The sequence below is a fragment of the Accipiter gentilis genome, chromosome 33 (assembly GCF_929443795.1).
Source record: "Accipiter gentilis chromosome 33, bAccGen1.1, whole genome shotgun sequence".
In the NCBI taxonomy this organism is placed as follows: domain Eukaryota; kingdom Metazoa; phylum Chordata; class Aves; order Accipitriformes; family Accipitridae; genus Astur; species Astur gentilis.
In genome coordinates this window covers 20,013,100-20,038,185 of record NC_064912.1, presented here as the reverse complement: position 1 = coordinate 20,038,185, position 25,086 = coordinate 20,013,100, and the positions used below count along the sequence as shown (strand labels likewise).

At 37.3% G+C, this 25,086-nt stretch overlaps 1 protein-coding gene across 14 annotated transcripts in view; it reads right to left on the bottom strand.

Annotated features, from left to right (window-relative positions):
* TNRC6A (trinucleotide repeat containing adaptor 6A) overlaps nucleotides 1–25,086 on the bottom strand; it is a 53,945-nt gene that overhangs the window by 25,326 nt on the left and 3,533 nt on the right. For 12 of the 14 annotated variants that reach the window (XM_049791880.1, XM_049791881.1, XM_049791884.1 and 9 more), the window contains 3 exons: nucleotides 14,649–14,739; nucleotides 10,938–10,959; nucleotides 2,260–2,595 (listed from right to left, as the gene is read on the bottom strand). In XM_049791880.1, coding sequence (XP_049647837.1) covers nucleotides 2,260–2,595; nucleotides 10,938–10,959; nucleotides 14,649–14,739 — 449 coding nt within the window. Of the gene's footprint in view, nucleotides 1–2,259; nucleotides 2,596–10,937; nucleotides 10,960–14,648; nucleotides 25,058–25,086 lie in introns of all 14 variants that reach the window. The other 2 variants (XM_049791885.1, XM_049791890.1) reach the window with 2 other exon arrangements.

The following is a 25,086-nucleotide window of genomic DNA, read 5'->3' as shown; positions in this document are numbered from 1 at the left end:
TCAGATACAAAGGTGTCAAAAGACATTAAGTCACTCTTGCGTGCTGCTGGACTATGGCCACCTCCACATTAGCTCACAGGCAATTCATCAGAGAAGATTTTGAAACCATTACAAAAACCCAGCACTGAAAAATTATTTTCCTTTACGTTACCATCCTACCTACACTTCTCAAAGAACATGACAAAACATCTGAACCAGACATCCAATTCCCGGTTATAGTAGAGGAAAGGGATCTTTCAAGCATACAGATACATGGCACCAAGAAGTGAGACCCTGGCTGCCCAACCTCACTCGTCGGTTCTGACAAGTTTACCTTGCACACATGGGAATGCCCCAAGCAGCATAGCCCAGAGTTAAAGATCTGACAGGATGCTACAGACAACACAAAGATTTTCTTAAAATGGGAAAGTGATTTGGCCAACCTTCCTCTTCCCTAAAGGCTCTCAGAACCTTCTCCTTACCAGCTGGATGTGCAGATATATTATTCAAGTAATTAACATATTATTCAAATTGCAGAACTACTCCCAGTAAAGCAGCTGCCTCAGATGCTCAGTATAGCATTGTGGCAGTACCACACAGGGACACATTGACATCTCCCAGCCTAAAGGCTGTCCAGCCACATCATCACAAAATCAAGCGAAATTAAGCAAAACTGGGAAGAATGCAATACACAAATGGGAACCCAACTAATTAAATATTGGGCTGGCATTCACAAAAGAAGTGAAATGAACGACAGTACATTCAAAAAATCCTCCGGATACAATTAGGAGGTTTAATAGATTGTATAGAGAGTAATACTTCTTACATTAGTTTACATGTGTATTTTTATTTAAATCACTACTTGCTACCATATAATTTGACCAGTAGAGGATATATGCTGGAGAAAAAGTTTCATCTTAGAAGCAAGCAAGTATATGAAAGTTACTTTAAACCTGACTATAGACAGGAACAAAGTTACACAGGTGAAGTAAAAAAAAATATTAACTACTTAAAAATTACTTCTTGGAATGGTAAAGAGTTCTATCAGTATGTTACAGAAATAATACTGGAAAGTAATATTGGAAACATTCCTCAAGGGGCACATGGATAAACTGCTTCCAATGCTTTGATTGTTTACTTTCATTTTAAATACTACTTCTTCAAGATTCAGTAATCAGAACAGCTCAAAATTTAACGAAAACTTGAAATACCAAGGCTATTTTCCAGAAATCTTTTTTTTTTAACTGAAGGGGCTAGGAGTCACATCCTTTGTGGTGTATAAAACGTTAACTTTGAGAAACACTGGGAATTCAGTAAAGTTTCAGAAGAAACTATCTTTGGGAACAAGTTACATCATCACTGCTGTGTGCACATCAGAAAATAAATACAAGTATAAAAATAAGAAAGTATTTGCCCAAAATATTAAGCATTAGCATGCATTAATACCAAACCTGTTAAAAAAAATTAAAAAATTGAGATTCCCTACAAAGAAAGTTACTTTTTTTCCAGCCAAAAATAGACTGACCGTATTGTCCCAAAAAATTTGCTGAACTGCATACTAGTACATTCGCTGAACGGCAAATTATGCACATGTAACAGGTAAGTTTACTCTTCAAAGGGTATTTGAAAAGAATGCATAACAAGCCAAAATAACAAAGGATAACTATAGTTAAACAGTAACATTAATAAAGGTAAAGGTTGATCCATTTTGTAAGGCAACCAAGCTTCAGGTAGGTGAACAAATTAAAACACTGACCTAACAACCAAAAGCAATTCTGATATTCTACACAAGTGGTGCCCTAGCTGTATCTCTAGATATGAAGGGGGGGGGGGGGAGGGAAGTCTTTGAAATGCTGTTCAGAATGCTCTGGGAACTGTCTGAAAGGCCCTTCCTTGTGAGATCTGTGTACCAAAACTCGATGCAAAAAAGATGCTTCTTAACATGGCCATGCTTGGATCAATTATTAGGAAAAAGACTGGAAATTCAGAACATAGCAGTGGTCATACTGGTTTCAACATCTGTTCAAAAATAGACACGTCTATTGTACACCGCTGGCAACAATGAGCAACTAAGACGTCTTAAGTTTCAGCATGAAACGTGCACAAAGATGGCTGAAACCATCCTGCAACGTTTAATATTAAGCTACAACATAGGAAAATATCTCATCATGCTACAGCTTACATTTAAGGTTTAAATAATATTAGCTCAAATATTTCACTGATAATTGAATTTGAACTATTTGATTTCAGTTAAAGGAAAACAAGGTACCTCCCCCTCACCTGGCTGTTTTTTGCTGCTGTTCGGCACTTCTCCGTTGGTCACTGGCTGTTTATTTGTGACAGTGCTGCCTCCTGACTGGCCGTTTAATACTTTAGGAGTAGATCCCAGGTTTGCAGCTATAACTGGTAACTGCTGACCTCGTTTCAGAAGCTGTTTCTGTTCCTGGTGTCGAAATCGCGGTGGTACTTCACGAGGAGGGTATCGAGGCAAGGTCTGCTGCTGCTGACTGTTGGCTGTGGCCCGCTTGGCATTATTATTAGTGCTGGTTACTGTGGAAGTGCCGTTAGAGGTGACAGGCTGAGGCTGGCTTACACTTGTCTTTGTTTGTTCTGGCACTACCCCCACCCCCAAAAAGAAGAAAGTTGGACAAAGTTATTCATAAGAACAGCAACTTAAAAAGTTGAAGACTAAGTCAATATTCTGAGATGTGTTTATGTAATGGCAGCATTTTTTTTTTGTGATTCCAGTTGTAACTCATTCCCCACTAAAAGCTCTATTATCCCATAATCACACAGCTTTAATAGCACAGATCTGGAAGCAGAAATATGTCTTACTATCACTTCTAACAAAGTTATCTCCGTTAAAGTATGCTACTACTAACAAGCTTTCTATAGCTTTTCCTGACAAATCAGCACTGTGCCAGTTTATTTCGGCATTTAAACTTTATTTTAAAAAATACTTAAGTACTAAAAAAACCACAACAACAAAAAAACTTACTCCAATGGGAAACTTAAGTGTTACATATAGAAAAATGTTACAGTCTTGCCCCAAAACAACAAGAGGTGAACAGGACATACAGAACGCGTTGTTAAGACTTGCCTGCTTTATCAGTCCTAACATCCAAATTAATACCCTTAAGTCAATCTGTTGCCAGCAGGAAAAGCTAACAGCACAGGTAACCCCCATACACACCCTGGCAGGACTGTGCCAGCATTGATAAAATGCCAAATGTGCAACCACAACTCCAAATTATCTTTCAGTCTTGACAGCACAGCCACTTCAAGGCAAGATGAAGGTCAAATAGTTTGCAGAGGTCAGCTGTGAGTGAACACACCAAGCTCAGATGCTGAATAAAGGGAAAACCGCAACATCCTCAACTCAACACCTCCACCCCAGCCAGTGCGAAAGCAAAGATGGCAAGTATGGGGGTGTTCAGGTGGAGGTAACTGGTTAGTAAACCAGTCTCAACAGATATGAAGGAACATGTGAGCTACTGGATGCGTTTCCTGGTGCTACTGCCATTCATCCCAACCAACGTAACAGGTAAACTGTACTTCCAATCCTTGCATTATTGATACGTTAATGTACTTTTCAAATTTCTTGGATGAGATATCCATAAAGCATGTTTACATTTACTGTGGAATTTTCCGAGATACCTCAGGACCCCATCGTGACTTCCCTCAGCACTGACCTCCCTACGTGGTCAAGTCACCATCTCAACTCAGAACTTCACGAAATGAAACTAACAGTTTTAGAAGTTACTGAAGGAAAATAGTTTAATCTGTGCGGCATTCCTGCTGCTAACGGTGAGGGCAAATCTCAGTAATGCAACTTCTCTGATGACAAACATTTGAAGATGTTCCTACTAGCTACACGTCACTCCTTCCTCAGCAACACAACTCTTCCTGGGCCTGTACAGACAACAGTGGGGAAAAGTGACCCAGGGTAAATTCATCCCCACATTTTTTTCATGGAGATCCTATGAGAGAAGACTTCAGGACACAGCTCCATCAAACTGCTCCAACGGCATGTCTAAGGTGGTGGCAGGCTACGGAAGAGGACCAATCCTGTGTGCTGGGAAAGAGAGAAACTGAGGCAGGCGCTACTGCTCAGGACGAGCAAGGGCTCTCGCTCTGCACTGCTGGGTGAGGCAGCGCCCAATTGCTAATTAGGTTTCAGTTACTATAAGGCTGCCTTTATTTTCAAGAATAGTTTTGCACATTGGCAGCATCTAAACATACATGACTTGAGGCTTAAAAGCAGCATCCTCAAACCATTTCCCTGCTGTGTTCCATTTAACAATTTCCCAGCATGTCAGAAGCAGGAATACTGTTACTATATGACTGACAGTGTAGTTTTCTGGGGCTTTTAAAATTTTTTTGTTTTGTTTAAAGACCATTTTATCATTCATTTTCAGGAATAGATTCATGTGAATACAACATAAAAAAATAAATGAAAACAAACTCCTTAAGCTTTTGTTTAAAGAATCAATTTGAATACTGCCGGTATTACTTATGACTGTAACTTCTTTTTATTTCTACTATAATACATGGTTACATATTTTTAAAAATACAAACGTGAAGGCCTCTAGAATAAAACGTCACCTAAGCATCAGCATCTGAGTTGTGTTTTAATGGAACACTACATTTAGGCTACTTAAGAAAAGCAGAAACAAAAAACTTGAGAGCCCTCCTTGTTTCACAGGTGGCCAGATACAGGCCTTTGACAGAAGTCTCAAGGGGAGAGGAGGAGTACCCAGCTCCAGCTGCTCACCAGCACCCTCACTCTACAGCCCCACCGTCTCCCCTGCCCTGACACAGCACTGACCCAGCTCTCTCTATTTCACAGCTGACTGGAGAAGGACAGAATTAAGAAGAGGTATGGCCAAGACATACGTCAATTTAATGTACAGACCACGGGGAATAGAACGTATTCAAGAGCTATTAGATAAATTGGCAAGTTGATAAAAATCACCAACACCATATCAGATTCCATCAATTTGTTACCTATATTAGAAGAGTAGGTAATTCAGAGCAGATTCCTTGCACAATGTTTTGATGCATATAATGCAACAACAAATTTTGATCAAAACTGAATTTCACAAATATAAAGAAGTCTTAAACAAATCTATGTCCATTTATTCCTTTTCAAATTTCTTGGTTTAAAAATAATTAAAATAACTGAAAATTACTAAGTCTTGGGGAGGGAAGCTATTTTAGCAAATAGCTAAGAATTTGTCAACAATTTAATGCATAAACATTTAGCACATTTCTGTGGTCTAGGTACTGCAACAAGCTTTGGGAAAAAAAAATAAAATCCTTCGCATACCACAATCTGTGTAACTACTGCCCAAATCTTAACTTTTTGATCTATCAATTTGCCTTCTGCTGCAACTGATTCATGCTAATTACTCTCTACAGTTTAAAGCACAGTTCAGCCTACACCTGAGGTGTACTGACAGTCATATGCAAAAAACAACCACTTTTTGCAGCCAGTATATCATTATCAAGCCAACAAAGTAGTTATATGGTAATGACACTACTTAAGGACACATACATCCTTTAGTCTTCTGCACACTGTATTTAAGTTTTTTGGGTTGGTTGTTGTGGTTTTTTTGTTTGTTTGGTTTTTTTTGTTTTGTTTTTTTTTTTTTGTTTTGTTTTGTTTTTACTGTCAGCTTAAGTGGAAAGGATACCTTGCTTAAATAGTTTTTTAATCCAACACAGAACACCCCATAACACGGTCAATGAGAGAGATACAGTTTTCCTACACTACTACTTGCATTCATGTACAATTTCTCCTCTCAGATAAAGTAAAATCATTTCTGTATGACATTCCATGAGACATCCAAACAAGAGTTGCAAGTAGCATGCTTAGAGCAGTACTGCAACACAGCAACATTAATACTTTACTTTCCTAATTAAAGCTACTTTAAGACAAAGTGCGTATTATAACAGAATCCAATGGACTTGCAGGTAATTGAATCACTTTTGACTATAAAAGAGTGCAACTAATAAACAAGGTACTTTCTGCCAAGCCATCCCCTAAGCTACGGCATGAACAAGACTTCACAAACAGTTTAAGAAAACTGTATTTCTCATATATTCTATGCTTCCATTTCTTTAGCAAATATGGTAATTCTTTCTATTATCAGCAAACTAAATAGAAATCTACCAGATAATACAGTTATACTAAGGAATATGCAGGGTTTACATTCATATGTTAATTTAAAACTAAAATTAATCAGAAGGGCAAAAGAATTCCCTTGCCTTCACTTCCCTAAGTACCACAGAGTAAGTTTTAAGCTATACAATTTATCTTGTCCAACATTTTCTGGCCCAGAACTTCTCAGAAGACTAAATAATACATTAATATTCCAATATGGCTACTATAAATTCCAACACCCTTTAATTATCTTAATATTTTAATCTGTTATAAACAAGTTGCTTGTTTAATAAAAGTTTGTTCTGCACATCAGTATTTTATTCTGAATCATATTAAGGCAGAAAGATAATATTAACAGACTTACAGTCTATCACAGTTAATTTACTTGACTAGTAATAGCAAGTTTACAGAAACAAAAATTAAAAATGACAGATTTTCATAAAGAACAAACCTGCTGAAAACCCACAAAGCAGGGGATGGTGAAGTTACAGTTTACAGAGAGATTCCAAAGAAAGACGCTTCCAACTTGTGTTGCTTTCCCACTCTGCAGATTTCATTAGAAAATGGAGGAGAAGCATGGTGTCATTTTACTGCTCCAGGAGTGCTGCCTGCCAACTCCTCCTGGAGTAGGGGCCCAGTGACTTAAACTCCCCCTCCAATAAAAAAAATGGCAGCTGTTTGAATAACTTTAATGCAGATGGAAAACAGTTTCTCGCTCGCACAAAATCAGCATACAAAGATCAAATCGTCTACTAAACCACACAAAGAACAGCACCAAGCTGTCATTTAAATGTTTCTTCTTGCTGCTGCTGAAGCCGACCTCTTAAAAACGTATTGTAATGCTCTCTCCCTGCATGTCATGCCCCAAAGAGTTGTCAGTGCTGGAATGCTGAAGGGCAAACAGAGGAAGTCTGGCTTTCAAGCTGACACACGTAAGATGTAGTGCTAGAATTTTCGTTGTGGAAAAATGGCCGCAGCTGTAAGCTCAGCTAGCTGATCTGGAAAATATCTAACTGTTTGCCAATTCATTAACCCCTGAAGATCCGCACAAAGGTAAGTTGTATGCTATTCCTACGGGCAATTTTAACAGAAAGCATTTGTGATTCTGTTCATTTTTGCTATTCGCTTTCAAGATTTAAAAGCTAACATAACAGTTTTTCCAATCAGGAAAAGCACAGTTAGGCAAGTGAAAAAAAAAAAAAAACCCACCACTTGACAAAAAACAGAAGAGTTAGTGTATTCAGGCAATTTTGCTTCACAGAGAAGAAAATGAATAAGAAGTTTCCAAGGTGGGAAATATGAGTCAAAGATTTCAATTCCACACCCAGCTATTTTTAAAAGCACTTTCCGTTTCAGTGGTTGATTCAAAGTTTATTCTGTTCTGCAATAAAAAAAATAGTACTTTATGCCTCTGCCTTCTACAAAGCAGGGGAATTCAGAACTGAAGATTGACAGATGTTTTCAGCTCTCTCTTGTACTGTTTTGCAAAGCACAAAAGCATTCAGAACAACTAACCACAACGCTAGCATCAACATTACTGTTCAAATTTTATAAATTACTCCAGTAGAATATTATGGACATACACTGAAGCGTGTGCAAAAAGATACTTCATCTCATAATGAAACCTCATTCTGCAGAAGTACACCATGATTACTGAAGTGAGCATATACAACAAAACTCAAACACTCTTCTTAAATAGCATTTACTTTAGTGCTTGGCTTATCATTAGCTCGTGGCCCCAGTGTGGTTTGCAGAATCTTGTTTTAGGAGAAATTCAGGGTAAATGGATTGATTTGTCTGTCTTTAATAGCACTGACATTAAACACAGTAAAAAATATGTATTTTGCCAAGCTAGAAGGAACACCACAACCATTGACAATTCTACAGTATTCTCAACAAATAAGGACTTCCAAATGATACTTATTTTTTCCTAAAATACCTGGTACAAGAGCACTTGGAGGGCACTTGTCGATGTACAAATTTGCTATGCTAGCTGCTGCACAAATAGAGAAACCTTCCACTTAGCAACTAAATAATACATTCATCTCTAACTCCTGTGAACTTCCCACTTTTAATAAAACCAGATGTATAAAACTAGACAGGTTAGAATATTTGAAATCCATGACACTGACATACATGCATTTTTAATGACGATACTACAGTATTAAAATGCTACTTGTACCAGAAACATTTATATTAGCATCATCTTCATTAATTCCATTCCTAATTCTGAACAGGAAAAAAAAAAAAAATCAGTACTACTAACTTCCTTGGAAGGTAGTCTTATAATTTTACATGCACACTGGTAGCTACTTCAGCTAGTACAACAGCAATTCCTACCTTAGCTAAAACAACATTTTGGAGCCATCCAAACTATGCTTAAAAACAAGAAATAACCTCCCTACCCACCCCCACCACTTAACCAGCTACTTTTCTGAAAGAAGGAACATAATTCTGAATAATTTAGAGATCCTATACGCTTGTATTTTATCTTCAGCTCATGCACAGAATAAATTATTTAAGACATTAACGCGATGGAAACTTGGAAGCTAATGAAACATTAATTTGCATCCTGAATACAAGTAGGCAAAACTGTTGAAACAATGAAGGATCTATGTGCAACCCAAGCAATGAATTTTGTTCCTATAGAAACTGTTGCAAAAAGTCCTGCATCTGAATCTCATGTCTGTTCTTCAGAAGGACTGCCAGCTTGCATTTCTTTGACAACTCTAAATTCCTGCTAAACTTCCTGAAATACCTTTTTAATAATAATGTAACATTAAAGTTGGAACTTAATACTTCCATCAGTAAACATTAGGCCTCCAAGGAGAAAACGGGGGGAAAAAAATTTACTGTCCTTCAAAAGAAAGGTATTTTCTTTCAATTTGAAGATTACCATCAGGTAGCCTACTGAGCAGAATTACTGCCCTCCTGTCTTCATGCTATTTTTAGTCATTTGCTTTTGCAGCCTTGTCCCTTATGTGACGCATGGATGCCAGTGCAGCGTAAGTACATAGGTCAAATGTTCATTCAAAATCGACGTTATTATTTACTGCAAAGTATTTTATCATTTTCCTTCTTCACTATCTTTTCAGATACATTTTATTACTTTAGAATAAAACCAAACAGTTCCATGATTCTTTAAATCTGGTATATTATCTTAGAAGCCTTACTGCAGGAACATACAGAAGAAAACAAATGCTTAGCCTGTACTTCAAATGCAATTCCATGTGCTGCTTGAATAAGGGTGCTTTAAAAAAAAAAACAAATGAAAAATAATTATGATACTCTTCCAGCAATTCTATTAAGTATTCAGTCCTGTGCCTAAAGACAAACATAGAATTCCCAGCTGATTTCAGTGACCAGAGCCAGGTTGGAAGGGCCAGGACCTACAGTCAGCCCAATGAAACCCACAGGACTGTCGCACATATAGAACGTAAGCTTCCATTACTGACATCAGCTGTAGGATCGGTGCACTAAAACTCCTGCAGCCACCATGCTCTGGCAGCTCCCTCTGCCCCAAGTGATCAATACTCCATAACCAAAACATCAGCCTCCTCTAAGCAGCACACAGAACTCCAAGACACAGAACCCAGGCTGCCCTCATTCCCTCCGCAGAGCATCGTCACACACTGAAAACCTACTGGTCCTACTCAATCTTTTTTTTTTTTCTCATTTAAACACACACACTGAAGTACACATTGCACTTAAATAAACTAGACGTAAATGTGTCTCCTGATACCTGGTAATTGGTACTGCAGTCCTCAGCAGGAGGATCAGCGCATTTTTTATGTGGAGAACCTGCCTCCTCCATTTCAACCACATGCAAACTAGGATGCTTCTTCAAATGCACACCTCAGTAATGGACACTTTCATTTGTTTCTTTGCCTCTTCTCAAGCGCAGTATGTCCTCTACCATTTTACTACCTTCATGCCAGAACAGCACTTCAAACACTTTTTGATTTTTCCAACAGTAATTGCATCTCTGCTAAGCGGGGCTTCCACGCTCCTGTTCCTACCACTGCTCAAGTAAGTATTAAATGAAACCCAATGTTCCCAGAAAACAGGGATTCAGCAAGCACTCCACATGATCACTTATGCAATTATTATCCACTTCCCAACTAACAGGTTATGAGCTAGAATTAAAGAGAAAGCGGAAAGAATCTTTTTTTTCCCCTTTATAGAAGCCAGTTGAAATGGAGATCTATATAAAACCCACAAACATTGAGAATAACTGCAGTGTTCCCGACCTGCCGCTGAACATCGAAATTACAGCTTTCAGATACTGTCATCTTGATCATTTTGTCAGGATGAACCCTCCACATGCAATAGTTAGTTAAAACTAGACATATCAATTACTTGTCTATCAAGCATTCCCAACCCCAGTTGCACTTAGAATATTTGGAAATTAAGTTTCAAACAGATCTGTTACACGGATCTATATACATGGTTATACTTGAAGTGTTAGAATGTTTGTGCACTTTTCAAACAAAGCAAAAAAGGGAATGGAATAAAACAAATAAGGAAAAGAACTCAAGGTATTATGTATATGCCTGGTGCTGTATAAGTAACTGAGAATGGAAAATAGGAAGAACAGAAGACTCCAATCCCTGGCATAAACCCTTAGCCATTACTCTAGTCTTTTGTGATCACTGTTTGCAAAAGTGCAACTGAAGTTTCAAGGATCCTATCTTTTAGTTTTGAGAAGAGCTTTCAGGTAACCCATTTGCTCCAACATATTTAAAAACACAGAAATAATATACAGAATAGAAATAACTCTAAAGTAACTTACCTTTGATTTTTTGTTCAATGGCCTAGAACAAGAAAAAAGAAGTGTCAGTGATTTGTGCAGATAAGAGAAAAACCACATGTGCACACGGCACTTCATAAAGCAACATTAGCTTTTGACTTCCCTCTTTTAAAATGTTTTAAAGTTATTTAATTATCTACTTCAGAAGTGTCTCTCTAGCCAACCCATGCCTATTACTCCTTATGCCTAGAAAGCTGTTTAAATGTTATAGAAGACAAAATTAATTTGAAAGATAACTACATGAAACAGACTGAATTAAACTTGCAAATTAAGGTGTTTTAAGCGAGTTAAAAACTGTGCCTGGAAGCAAAGAACCGCCACCACTTTTATTGCAGAATATGGCAAGGCAAGAGGCAGGGACCTCAAAATTTAAAGGAAGTAAGAAAGTAAATACAAAAGCTTTAAGTCTTTCATTTCCAGGATTCTGCTGGTTACACCTGTGATAAGGCCAAGATGACAGATGGATTTGAATAAAATTATATCATAGGATAAAAACAGGGAAACATTTATTGTATGAAAGTGCACCTTCATTTTGCAGTTTTAACTATAAAATGTAGTGAAACTGACTTCACAAAGGACCTCTCAAAAGCACAAATCATAGTTCTTCCTATCTGAAACTAGACTTTTATTAAATACCACTTTTAAAATGCACTACTGCCAAAGCAAAACTAGATTTAATTTGATATGGTCACTTCGGTAGTGGTATACAACCCATTTTAATGATGATACTGCATATATTAACAGTATGCAATAAATTTGCGATACTTAAGCTATGATTGTCTATAATTAAAACTGTGAAGAGAGAGAAAAAAGAGCACATGTGAATGCAAGAAAAATTTATTGATTCACTGATTTGATGTAAGACTTGGCTAGATGCACACATTAGCACTGTTAGGGCTGACTACTGAAACTTTATTAATGAGTCTTCAGTGCCATAGCCTCACTTCTCAAGGAAATCAAGAGTACATTAACAGAAACCCTCTTCTTCAACTTCTTAAGCTGACAAAGGCAAGGATACATACAAAAATTTAAGTTATACTGTCCAATAGTTCAAAATGTAGCCTCTTGCTCCCAAGAAACTTTGATTATAAGCTTTTCGTGTTTTTTTTTTTTTTTTTTCATTTATGCTCTTAGAGAGTGCTAAAAATAGCTAAAGACTAAGATGCCTGCAAAATCTCTTCTGAAGAAAATCCATTCTACTAACAGCAATGCATCAGCCACTGGAATTAAGAAAGCAAAAATAAAGCCAATGGCTGCTTACACAGGGGTATCAGAAACACCACACCATGTTAATTTTCATTTTTGCCTATCTTATCCTTATTACCTTGACTCCTCCAATACCATTGTCCCTCTTCCTCATCTTCTAAAAGGCAGCTGCTGTACTTGGGGCCACTATATAACACCTCAACTTTTAATTATGCTCTTTGTTCAACAAATCTGGTTAAAAAAATTGTTTTGAAGACTTGGTAAGTTTTGTATGCACTTTGAACTCCAGGGTACTGTATGCACAGCAGCTGGCTTTGAACCAAGTGTTCAAAACACATTTTTATACTGTCATAAAAAGGTAAATGGAATACAACAGTTGATGTCCCACAAAAGCTGCTCAGCATCAGGATGCAAGGACAGAACATCCTTCTCTAAGTTAAGTGTCATACCTCCGTGATTGCTGCTGTTCTACTACTCCTTTTAGTTCCAATAATTAAAAAACTACAGTATATATAAAACCCAAGCGTTAGCTTTTCCTTCCACAGCATGATTACATGATGCCTTTTCAGTTCTTGCCATGCCTATGCACATGTTCAGAGCTTAGTCTGGAGAGCCTGTAAGCTCACCCCCTCTCCCCAGTTGTGACTTGCAATTTTTCAAAATTTTTTTGCTGTTCCACAGCACCCAAAGAGATCAGTGAAGAGAAAGGGTCATAGGACAAGGCTACTGACTGGTTTTTATACTACGGTGCTATTCTCTAAGAGGAGAAATATTTTAACATATTTCAGCTAGGGACTTCCAAAATATATCAGTACTTGGTGCACACTTAAATGCTTTGAAGTTTTTGCTAGAGAGGCTATGGTTGATAATACAAAACAGTATGTTCTTAAGAGATCAAACAGACAAAGTTAGCTTACAAAACAATAAGAGCAGTTTTGGCCAATCTGAAACTACTCACGAATATTAACAGAACAGAAGTGGGATTCTCCCTTCCCTGTGACCTACATTAACAAGTTTTTCATTTTAGTCCACAATCAAGCCACGTCTGTACTAAGACTTTTTTTTTTTTTTTTTTAACAGCTAAATTAACTGGCAGTTCTTTGTTACCATGGTTTTTCAGGGGCATATTCTCTTTAATCTAGATTAAGTTTAAGCTTCTCCAGGAATGCACATGAGCATCCTTGTGACATCCTACCCCTCTGCCCATAGAAACTGCTCAAGTTCCTGATAAAGTCCACACACTCAACATTTTGTTACTCTGAGAATACAGCACATCAAAAAGACATGTGGCTTCTAAAGAACAGTCTAGCAGGTGCTCCACAGCAGGAGAAAGCAGAAGCAAAACTGTCAATTTTTAGGCAAAGGTCTGGTCTCTCCACTTCAAAAAAATATTTATGCTTTTATTTCTTCTACAAATTTCACTCAAACATGCCTTTCAAACTCATGAAAAAACTAAATTTTGGAGGAGAAAGTCAGCTATGAAGAACCACTTATTTAAAAGATTCAAATTCTACAAGTAAAGCAGCTCCTTTCCCGTTACAACTTCTGATTAAAAAAGAATTCCAATAGGTAAATGAGTTATAAATGTACAATTGAGGTCCAAAAATTATTACGCAGCTTTACTGTCAGCTACTGAAAAGAATCTCTCATTCTGAAATATGAGCAAATACTTCTTCTAGGAGCATCCCTCCAGTACTATTTCATTTAGCTTTGTTGCAAGATTAGACCTACCTGATTTTGTACAGGTGCACAAACAACACCTTTAGGCCAACAAACAAGGAGAGATGACTACTGATTTTTTGACTATATAATAAGCATCTAGCATTAGTTAATGGAATCAAAGAAAAGCTGTTAAACAGGTTCACTTTGCTACCACCAGTTAGCAAACAAACCTGAAATGGACATGTTTTTAAAAACAGATTTACAAGCTCCTCTCAAGCTTAGGGTCAATATTTAGAATCAATGGCCATGATATCTTGACAGTAAACAGGAATTCTTAAGTGTTTACAAGCATTTCTGTGATGTTTCCATCCCAAAACACCTTTCCTGTCAGTATTTTCATTTTTATCCTCCTTCCCTAATACAAATTGTCTTATGACACATACTTCCATACTGAAGGGCAAGAAGTTATGTTAAAGTAAGGATACAACTGAAAGCTATTATCTTCAAAAAAAAAAGGTAATTTTATTCTACTAATAAATGCACTAACATTGAGGAAGTTTTCAAACTTGAAACTGCTTCAACGGACAATCAGGAAAAAGAATAGTCATCTCAATAACATTTCATCTCTGAAGAAACTGTACACAAAGCGAATTAAGACATTCAATATGTCAGTTACCACTAAGTAACTGACAGTACATTTAAAGCTTAAAACACTAAATTAAAAAGAAAACACTTATGAATAACAACAGCTAAACCAGCATTTACTAGTGATGAAACAAAAGTAACCCATAAGCATGGGGTTTTGTTTTTTAATGTTCAACATACCTTTTTTTGAGCAGCTTCCTTCTTCTTCTTCTCTTCTTTTCTCTTTTTCCTTTCTTCCATCAACTGTTCTTCCTCTTCTTGCACTAAATCCCTGAACCACACAGTTTGTAATTAACTCTCCCAAAATACAATCTGTACACACTTTGATTCATTTTAGAACAATTATTTCACAGTGACACAAAAGGAACACTGGGGAATTTTACTTCTAATTGGATAATATTTCTATAGGGACTATGTACTTCCACTGCAAATCACAAGTGACAAAACTTGAAGAGCAGATGCAGTGTCAAGCTACATGTAAGCTTTTTCTAAAACTTATAATGAAGGCTTAGACATTAATTTGATTCAAAAGCCAGCACAAATTCAGATGTTATTTAATCTCTACCTGCTATTGTGAATTCATATGACTGAGCTCTCACACATCACAGCTCCCCACTGTCACACGCAATCAGCTCTGACCCAGCACGGAGTTTGACTGCGCTCAGCATGAGCCCAGCAATGGGTTCCTCCCCAGCCACGCACACCCCTTGGCATCAACACCAGTGCCTAGACAGCCATGCAGGAATTTGCATCAGCTCACTGATCTTAAACACTACCTCTGCCAAGAAACAACCAACACGTATACATTTTCCTGCCTGAGCAGTGAGCTAATTCAACTGACTGTGTATCTGTATGGATGGTACTGCTGATGTAAAGGATACATGAACTAGAAGGAACATGAACTAAAGAGCATGGTCAGACCAGAGCTTTCAATAGCAGAGCAATTTTAGAGCATCTTAAATGAGTGACAAAACTGTAACTTGACAGAAGTGAAAACAAAACCTATTACATTAATTTAAATTCACTTAATACAAAGTTTTACATGCTAAAACAGAAGGCTTAGCAGCAACACCACTTTCCAGATTATGCTGTTTAAAAACAGACTTCAGCAAAGGCAAGACAAAAGGGAGAACATGGAAAGTATAAAAAAAAAAGGGAGAAAGAACTGAAGACATGCAAGCACACTTGCAAGCTATCAGGGTCAGTAAGAACTAATATCTGATACAAATTTCAGGATAACGAAAATAAACTTTTCTTTAAGGCCATGCCTGGAGAGATGCAGTGATTCTTGATAACAACGAGAACTAACTCCACACAAACACAACTGACAGAAAAGACTGTGGTAACAGGCAGACAAAAAAGCATTTAGGCTAATGGTGCAAAAAGCTTGGAATGTGCAACTGAAGATCAGTTAGTTGTTTCATACATGAGAATAAAAACAACTGCTCACAGAAAGAAGGGTTCTGAAGTTTAGAAAGTAACAACAAAGCTGAATAGAAAAATAAAACAGTGGCAGCAGTTTGCTTTTGTTAGAACACTGTAAGACAGAGGGAGAGGGAACATACTAATATTCAGTTACTTCAAAGTCTGAGATTTGGAGAATAAAGCATTTTTGTGTCCTAGAAAGCCTACTTGCAGGACTCTTCTTTGTCCTTTCACGGTCAGGAATGTTTCTAAGTTCAAAAGCTTAGAAGCTTTTGGCCCACAAGCCCTGACCATATAGTCAGGTGGATGAAATAAAAAAAAAAAAAAAAAAGGTTGAAAATGTTTTTCCACACCTCTTTCTGAAGCATGTATCTAGGTTACAACACACATCCCTCTGATGTCCTGAATCTTAACACTAGCTCCACCGCACACCTACCCTCTCACTGGCCAAACCACATCCTTCAGACAAGTCCTAATTTCTAAGACACTTTGAATGGGATGTGGAAACAAACTCCACCCATGTTGAGTACATAAAGGAAGACAACATCAAATGTACTCTTTGAATAACCTTCAAAGACTAGTATAAGTCCTCTCTTTTAAATTAATGTTTCATATGCAACTGGTGTTCTCCCAAATCTGTACACACTTTCTATCCTATCAGCTAAAGTAACAAAAGGTGCTCAGATTCAAAGCTGCTGTGGAGATCTCTGGACAGTAAAACTGATTAGAGTCACATAGCTTAGTTACTGTGGCAAAAGAAAAAGCCGAGAAACAACTGATGAAGGGAATTTACACCCCTGTTTGTGACAAGTGGTCTTGTCTGGTGTCTGCCTTCAAAATTCAGCTTTCAACGTGAAAAGCACTGTTTTTATCTTTGCCACGCTTTTCACATACTAAGCAAGGCAAAAGAGGAGAAGAGATTTTATTACGCAATTACTTTGAATGTGTTAAAATCTCCTTTAAAAAATGACCCTTGCTCAATGACACATGGTTGCACATACTCACATTATCAAACAGAAGACAGCCTTGTATACAAAACTTTGGGGGGAAAATGAACCAACAATGTCAATAAGGGGCAGTCAATAAGTGGTTTACATCTGCCTGGAAACACTGGGCTCCTTTTTAACCCCGAACTACCTACAGCTACAAACCTCCAGTTTCAAATAAGATAATTATACATGTATGTCAGAAGCAATGCCAATTGAATACAGTAAAACATAAGATGCTCCACAAGTATTAAAACTTTCATTACTTATTTAGATATATAAATAATTGGTTAATTCTACTTCTAACACAGCTCAAGTACCTTTCAAAATGAATGCAGACATCAGGTTGGGGGGGGGTGTGGTATTTAAATTTTTTATTTTTTAAAATCCACATGTGACTGCCAGTTCCCAGTTACCCAGCTCCACTGTGGCAAATTCATATAACTTCCTCACTTTTTAATTAGACAAAACAGCACTCTTTTGGCACCTGCCTCTCATTGTAGGTGGTGCCAATGTAAGTAAGACTGAACAGCAGCTCATCCAGTCTTCTCTTTATGGTAGCCAGCAGCTTATTATATTTTGCATTCTGCATAATACTGCCATTCTTTCAGAAGAGGCGAGTACCACGTTACTGCTGCCCATTTGAGTTCTACCTTTAAACTTCAAAACTGTTCTTTTGTCCTGTTGTGAGATTCTTCAGCAAGATGTTGAAAGTGGTTCTCTTCCTAGTAAGGACAATGCCATAATAACAATACTCATATTTAAATTTCAAAGCTTGTGGCCACTTGGCTATTATTAATCAGATTCAAACAAAAAGAGATATGGTAGTATTTTCACATGACATTCACTGTGGAAGAAAAAAGGCAGCAATACTTAAAATATTTATAGGGCACAGAAACTTCTGAGACATTAGCACTCAAGACAAAAGAAATCATATGATTGCATTTTGGGTAACTGAAGCAGTTTTCTCAAATCTATTTTTATCACTATTAATACTGCCATACAACAGCTATACTTTATCTAGATGGTAAAAACCAATTTGTCTGGGAGGAAGAAAGTTTTATATTCACAAAATTAACAAGTATTTCTTTACTTAATTGCAAATATCTTTTCTGATTTCTCTCTGTAAACAGAAAATCTGTGGAGCATGGCTACATGTATCTGTAAGAACAACTAATACAAACAGAAATCATGTTTTCATCCCTACTTGCAGAGATCTTTGTTCTCACTACAAATCCGATTTCATCCTCTACTTGTTTCTTTTCCCAGTGCTCCCTTCTGTTGGAATAACACTGATTTATTGTATATCCAGCATCCCTTTTCTCCTCTACCACTTTTAGGGTGACTGTTACAAGTACTCATCAACTCATGCTGCATGTGTTAACAAAAGCAGTCTGACACTGCAGGTATTTACCAGAGATAGAGTTGCAGCATGCTTTGACAATGAGCAGTCAAACAATACCAGTATTATTTCCACCCTACATACACAGAAACGTACTACAGACAGACCACTGCTCTAAAAAGTTTCCACAGACCAAATTCTGTCTTTTAAGATTCTCTAGTAACAGACAGCAAGCACTACGTACTTTTTTAAAAGAATTGCTTCTGATGTGTTAAGATATGACAAAAAAAAAAAAAAAAAAAATGTTATTTCTGAGACCCCCTGTATTCCAGTTGCACTGCAAGACAAATCACAAACCATCAAACACAACGTGGCTATTTTGCATTTTATCATAGTTTTATCATCTAGCTGCAAAATTCACTGAGGACTGTCTTACTGCAAAAAGCAATCTTCCATTTGCAATTAGGTCTCAAAAATTATTTCGCGGACAACTAAGAGGTCAGTCATATAACTACAGAAAACAATTACAAACGGCTAGTTTCATTTAAAGCAATCCATTGGATACTTGGCAAATTTGAGGTGGTGATTAACCTGCAGTGACATCTGTGCACTATGAGTCAGTTTTGGCCCTTGCTGTCTTGTATCCTGAGCATTTGTAACCAAACTGAAGTTGGTAACACTGACCCTCAGTTTAAGTGAATTTGGAATAGCCCAATTTTTAACAGGCAATTTGAATCAGTAAACATTACAGGAAGCACGGAGGTCTGAAATCAGTCTAGGAAAAAAATAGTTTCTATATATCACAATTCATTCTGGATAGAATACACAGTCTATTTACAGTTGACTTCTATGGAAAGAACAGTCACCGATTCACTGCCCTTCAGGAGGACAGTATTTCCTGAAGTACCATTGAGAATAAGAGATACCTAATCCAACAGAAAAGGCCAAGTACTGTATCTTCCTCCCATGGCCAGGAAAAGTTGTGTCCACAGCCCTTCTCCTCTCACAATCTCATTGCCTCTGTGCATAATGCACAACTACCCTGCATGTGTGCTGCTGGGCTGACACCTCCCAGAAGTACAAGCCTAACACCCATGTTCTATGAGCAGCAGTTCTCTGCCCACCTTGTCCCAAGATCACCCCAGGAAATCCATCACAAGCAGGCTGTGCAACGGGAATTCTTGTCACCTTCCCATGACATCCTCTTTCCCAAAGGCTACTCGGATCTGAGGAGGGAGCAAACTATAATCCAGAGCAACCGTTCTGAAGATTCAGCCTATTGTGGTCAGTATCCTTCCCAGAGTCCCGTGTCCATGGGTCTACCCAGCACTGGCTGTACGCGCCAGTGTGAGATGGGGTTTGCTGCAAGACCTTAGCAGATGACACCTGGGGAACAGGCTGTTGCTGTCAGATGCAGTCAACCAGTCTGAAACTTGCCTCTGCTAGGCTGTGGAGCCCTGGGGAAACAGCCCTGCTCCCTCTCAACTGCCACCTGAATTCATTGTTCTAGCAAGCTGAACAAGGTCTATGGGCACAGGTTAAACACCTCTGATGTAGTAAGTGTGTCAACACTGCAGGATGGTACATTACCTAGGGTCGTCTACTGGAACAAAATGTTATTTACAGGATTTCTAATAACCTCAGAAGATTTCTAAGAGTTAAGAAAGCCACTAGCACCTTGTTTTGTATAACAAATTTCAATGTGTCACATGCAAAAACTACATTAACTGAAAAATCATTCATCTTTTAGAAGAAAGCTATAGCACTTTAAAGAACAAGCAGAATACAAAACAGTATTTTCACAGGGGAAAAAAAAAAAGAGTAACTCATCAATCCTGCTACTGCTAAATCAACAAGATTACATTTTATTTTTAGAATAGAGATGCTAACAACTAACATACCAATATCTCTGGAATATTCTACTACAGCATCATTTTTTTGTTTCCACAGAGAAACAGTAAAACTCCTAAATTATGACACTGTGATCATTCTACTTTCATGTATTCAAGAAAAACAGATTTTACATTACAAAGCCAGCTTAGAACACATAAAACCCCCTCCTACGATTAGTATCAGGACCCTATGTGAACGCTGAAAAAAAAATTTACCCACCTATAGTTCATGACAAGTTTTTAAAAGAGTATTAGATTACCATTATAATGTTAAATCTCAGTGATTAGAAAGCAAAACTAACCCATTGCACAATTAAACAACAACAGTAAAGCCCTTACTGCCCATGTTCTTCACTGAAAACTGAGTATTTCGAGGAAGGTAGTCCTACTCCCACTACCCTCTTACATAAACATAAACCTGAAACACAAATTCAGATTTGCCTATTAACTCATCACAGTCTAAAGCAGAACTCCTGAATTTCCATCTGACAGCTGAAAGTGCAAGTTTCCTTTATTCTTTCTAACACATTAATACACGGCCCTCTCAACAGACAGCAAATGATAGTATTTAAGCATGAGATTCCAACACCCATTAGAACATATAACAAACAAGCTACATTTTTAATGCTACTTCTTCAGAAACAGAAGTGTTATGTAGTATTTCCCATTTATCATTTTAGACTTTAATAGATACCTATTCCTGCTATATTATTCTTTGTGTACAGACTATCAGCAGCTTCATGTTACTTCAGAGCACATAAAAAGAAACACTGTAGGAATCCAGTCTCATAGTAACAAAACAAAGCCAGAAAATTAACAAGATCTTTTGCTGGGCTTTTCCCTACATCTGGGTAGATTTAATCCATCGACCTTGTAGCAGCACAATTGGTCCATCAGCTGGCCAAATGACAAGCAATGGCTGAGAATTCTGATTCATAACATGAATATATAAACAGATTTCTATTATTTCCCCTACCAGCCATCCAACTTTCACTAAAACACATGTATAGGGAATTTCCTTTTCCTCCTATATAATTGGATTAGCTTGCTCAAGGTTAAATGGTCTTAGCAGAAGTGCAAACTTTATTTTTCAATTTAGATCAACCGCAAATAAAATACCCATGCCATACGAAATTCACATTTAAGACTGGAGCAAAGGCCTTCAGTTTAAATAGCTTAACTTGAAAGGTGCTTTATTTTCAAGTGAGACCCAAATGAAAATGGATCTTGATCTCAGGAGAGACTGCACATTTGATGGCTCTGAGAACATACAAGTAGAAGCTGCTATTATCTGCATAATTTTAAAACAGATTTGAGTTTCAGATAAATATTTACCATTATTTATTTAAAAATATTTTTTTCTCAAATTGTGTACCTCAGCACAATTCTTGTTTGTGTAAGGGGAAAAAACCAACAAACCATCAAACGCTTTCCTCAATTAAGCCATTTAAAAAAAAAAAAAGTACTTTTCAATCTTCTAGGACAGGTATCACTTTGGCAAGACAAAGTGCTTTGCGATTCGGCGTGATTTCTGAAACGAAGTCTTTCATCTCATTACCATCACAATCACATGCCGTTAAATGAAGAGCAGCAACATTCTTACTTCTACAGTCAGCATTCATTACTACTTCTTTGTCTTAAGTTTTGACAGTGTTAATTTTATTTTTGTATGGCTTGATTTGTTATTTGGCTTGTGAACTGGAAAAAAGCTGTAACACTCAAAATATAAATATTACCTGAAATGTTTACATCAAATAATATTTTACTTATTACTTTAATTCTTGAGAAAAGTTCTGTTAATCTTTAATTTCAAAAGCTCCAGCTTGGCACTGTAAAAATATTTGGCCTGCAACAGACATATTTAACCTCTCTTCTTACGTTACAGAAGAGGAGAACCAAGTATAGCTGTATTTTCCCTGGAAGACATACTGAGGATGCAATAATTAATGTTTGTGCAGCATGCTATCTTTGCTGTTGTAGTATACAAAAGGGAAACGTTATGCCACAACAAAATTACAATTCCAGTCACCTCACTGAGGAAATTATGGTTACAAGAAGAATTCTGACACAAGACATAGCATCTAAGACATAGTACTGTATTATTATGATTTGAATTCAATATTTATCTCAGAGTGAAAGCATATATTATTTGCACGCAGCAAATTTCAACACCAAATAAAACAGGTTGCCATTCACCGTTAACGCCAGTTACCTCACATCCACCAAAACCGAACTACCTACGCAACAGAATTGTATTCGTTGGGTTTCCAGAGTCTTCGAGCTAGCACTAACAGTTAGAAATGCCTCTCCACAAATGCTGCTAAAGACGCCAGCACTATTACAGATGCTCAGGTACAGCGTTTGCAAGCCAAGCAGATACCTTCAACACTTGCAAACCACATTAAAGTCACACTGCCCCACAAGATGGTGCTAGCACATTTTTAAAGACGCTGCTTCCATTGCCAACAAATGCTTTTAGAAGCCTTGAGGCTGTGAAGGGATTCTCCCAAAGGTATTGCATGTTAGGTGTCCTTTGAAGCACTTTAAACACTGTGAAGAACTGCACTGGGGTTTTTGGTGTCATTGCAATGGTCCTCCAGGCCGAACACATCGAGTGACCAAGCACTGCACTGGTCCCAACCGACAGCAGGCAGGGGGGTCACAAAGGGGAAGCATTTGCCACTGGACAAAGGAGACCAGTTAAACAACTAGCCGGCCTCTCACTGGCTCTGTGTTACTAACAGAAGGTAAAAATATATTTATCAGTCCGTTTCTCAAAAGGACACACATCATTCAGCCTATTTATTGACAGCCGGATGCAGGAGACCCTGATAGCACAGCTGCTACTTAATACCCCATCACCAACTTCTGCGTTTACTATTTATGGATTTTTACCTTCTACCCATTTACTACATGGAGTAAACATAAAAGAAAGAATTAGAAGTGATTAAACACAGTGGCTTTTGAAACCACTCTAAAATTTCCAGTGACAAATATATAAAATAAATTTTGGGGAAAATAAACAAACAAATCCTTTCCACCATTTGCTTTTCTTCTAGTTACAAATTAACTTGCAATGCTACAGGTGGAACACTGCCAGATAAGTATCTGGAATCTTTCAGTCTGGAATTGAAAGATCTTTTACAATTCTGCAAAGACAGTAAACATGTATGCATGCACGCACTACATATTCAACCTATGTCTGATATTCTACAGAGACTTTCAAACATTGCTGAGACTTTAAAGTTTTGATTATTTTTCTGTATTCTGACCTACAAGTTCCCTAATCTTTAAAATTATGCAATTGTGTACAACTGCCAATAAAAATTATTTCTCAGTTTCTATAAAAAAAACAATAGCTAGCTTTTCTACCAAACGATCATTATACAAGCACCTATTATAAAATGGGTACTTTGATGAAAACGGATCCTCCAATTCCTTTATCAATGCTTCCCACAAAATAGTGCACTACACCAAAGAAAGCACTCTTCAAGTTTATGGAATAGAAACCAGTACTTTGAAGTTAACAAAAAACCCAAACAAAACCAACAAAAAACCCCAAATAAACAAAACCCACCAGTGCCTTAAATGGAAATGCTCTGGCAACTAAAACTACTCAGCATATTACACGGGAGCAAAGAAAGCCTCAGGCACTGATAACAAAACAAAAACACTTATTTACAGATGTTGTGTACGTCTGTTAATTCTTTCCAGCTATTAATGTATAGAAGAGGTGCTGCCAAGCTAAAAATTGAAGCAATTACTTCAATGAATAATTAATTAGTAAATGTGTGCTACCTTCTTTTTTGCTTTTAAATACCTCAGTCTTTAAATTATCACCCTGAAAGTGAAGTGACAGAATTCTACCTACCATGTCTACCACTACCAATTATTTGGAATACTCATCTTTCCCATTTTCCTAATAGAGAAGCTGTCTGAACAGAACTATGTTTCAAACTACAAGCACTATAAATATGCCATAGTTCTGGAATAATATTTGTGTTCCAGTTTTGCCCTGAAGTTTCATCTGAGATGTTCACTGCTACATAAGCATACAAAAGACAAATCTCTTTCCCAAGAAGTTTATCATCTAAATACACAAGACTTCAGTAGCAGCAATAAACAATCCCTATCTTCATTTAACAAACAGGGACCCGAAGAAGATAGATTAAACTGCTTCTCCATAATCACACTGGTCATGTAGGATACCTGTAACAGATGCACAAACCCAAACGACTGTTGAAGTACAGCATCTTAACCATAAGACCACCCATATTCTAGACTGCTTCAGTTTTATTAATGCAGAGTCAAGCAGTATACTGCACAATGGGTTTGCTGTCAGACTAGAAAAAGAAAAGGTAACCGCAAGTTACCTTATAGGGACAACCTGACAATTACACATGACCTGAAAAAGATTGTGTAGAGGAGAAAGGAATGCATAATTTTGCCTAAGTATCTCTAAAGGTCTTGAAAAGCATGAATAGAATGCTGCCTCTTTTCCAATAAACTCTCCCCATTTGACAGCTGAAGTCTGCCCAGAAGTTTATCAGGAAAAAACACACACTCCCCCAAAACCCAACAGAAAATCAAGTCCTTAAATATCAACAGAAAAAACTACATTTCTCACTGTTTCTCTATCCCTCTATCATTGAGCCATCCCAATTTTTTTCTACAGCAAATAAGGAAAGCCTTGTGGAAATACAGTAGTTATTCTAACATGGAAGAGTAAAAAAAAAAAAAAAAAAAAATCCACATAGAGTAGTAACTTAGTAGAATACATGGATGAAATCTAGACATGATTTTAGGTAAAAAGTTTGCTCTTCCAGAGCATGGACAGTCTGCAACCAATGCAGATGGAATCTCTGGAGCAGAAACACAGGCAAATGAAAGCAATGTGTGAATCTTCCCTATCATTTGCATGCTTGTGAAGTAAGAGTCAAACTCCTGTGTTTGAAGAAGAAAAAAAAATAAAA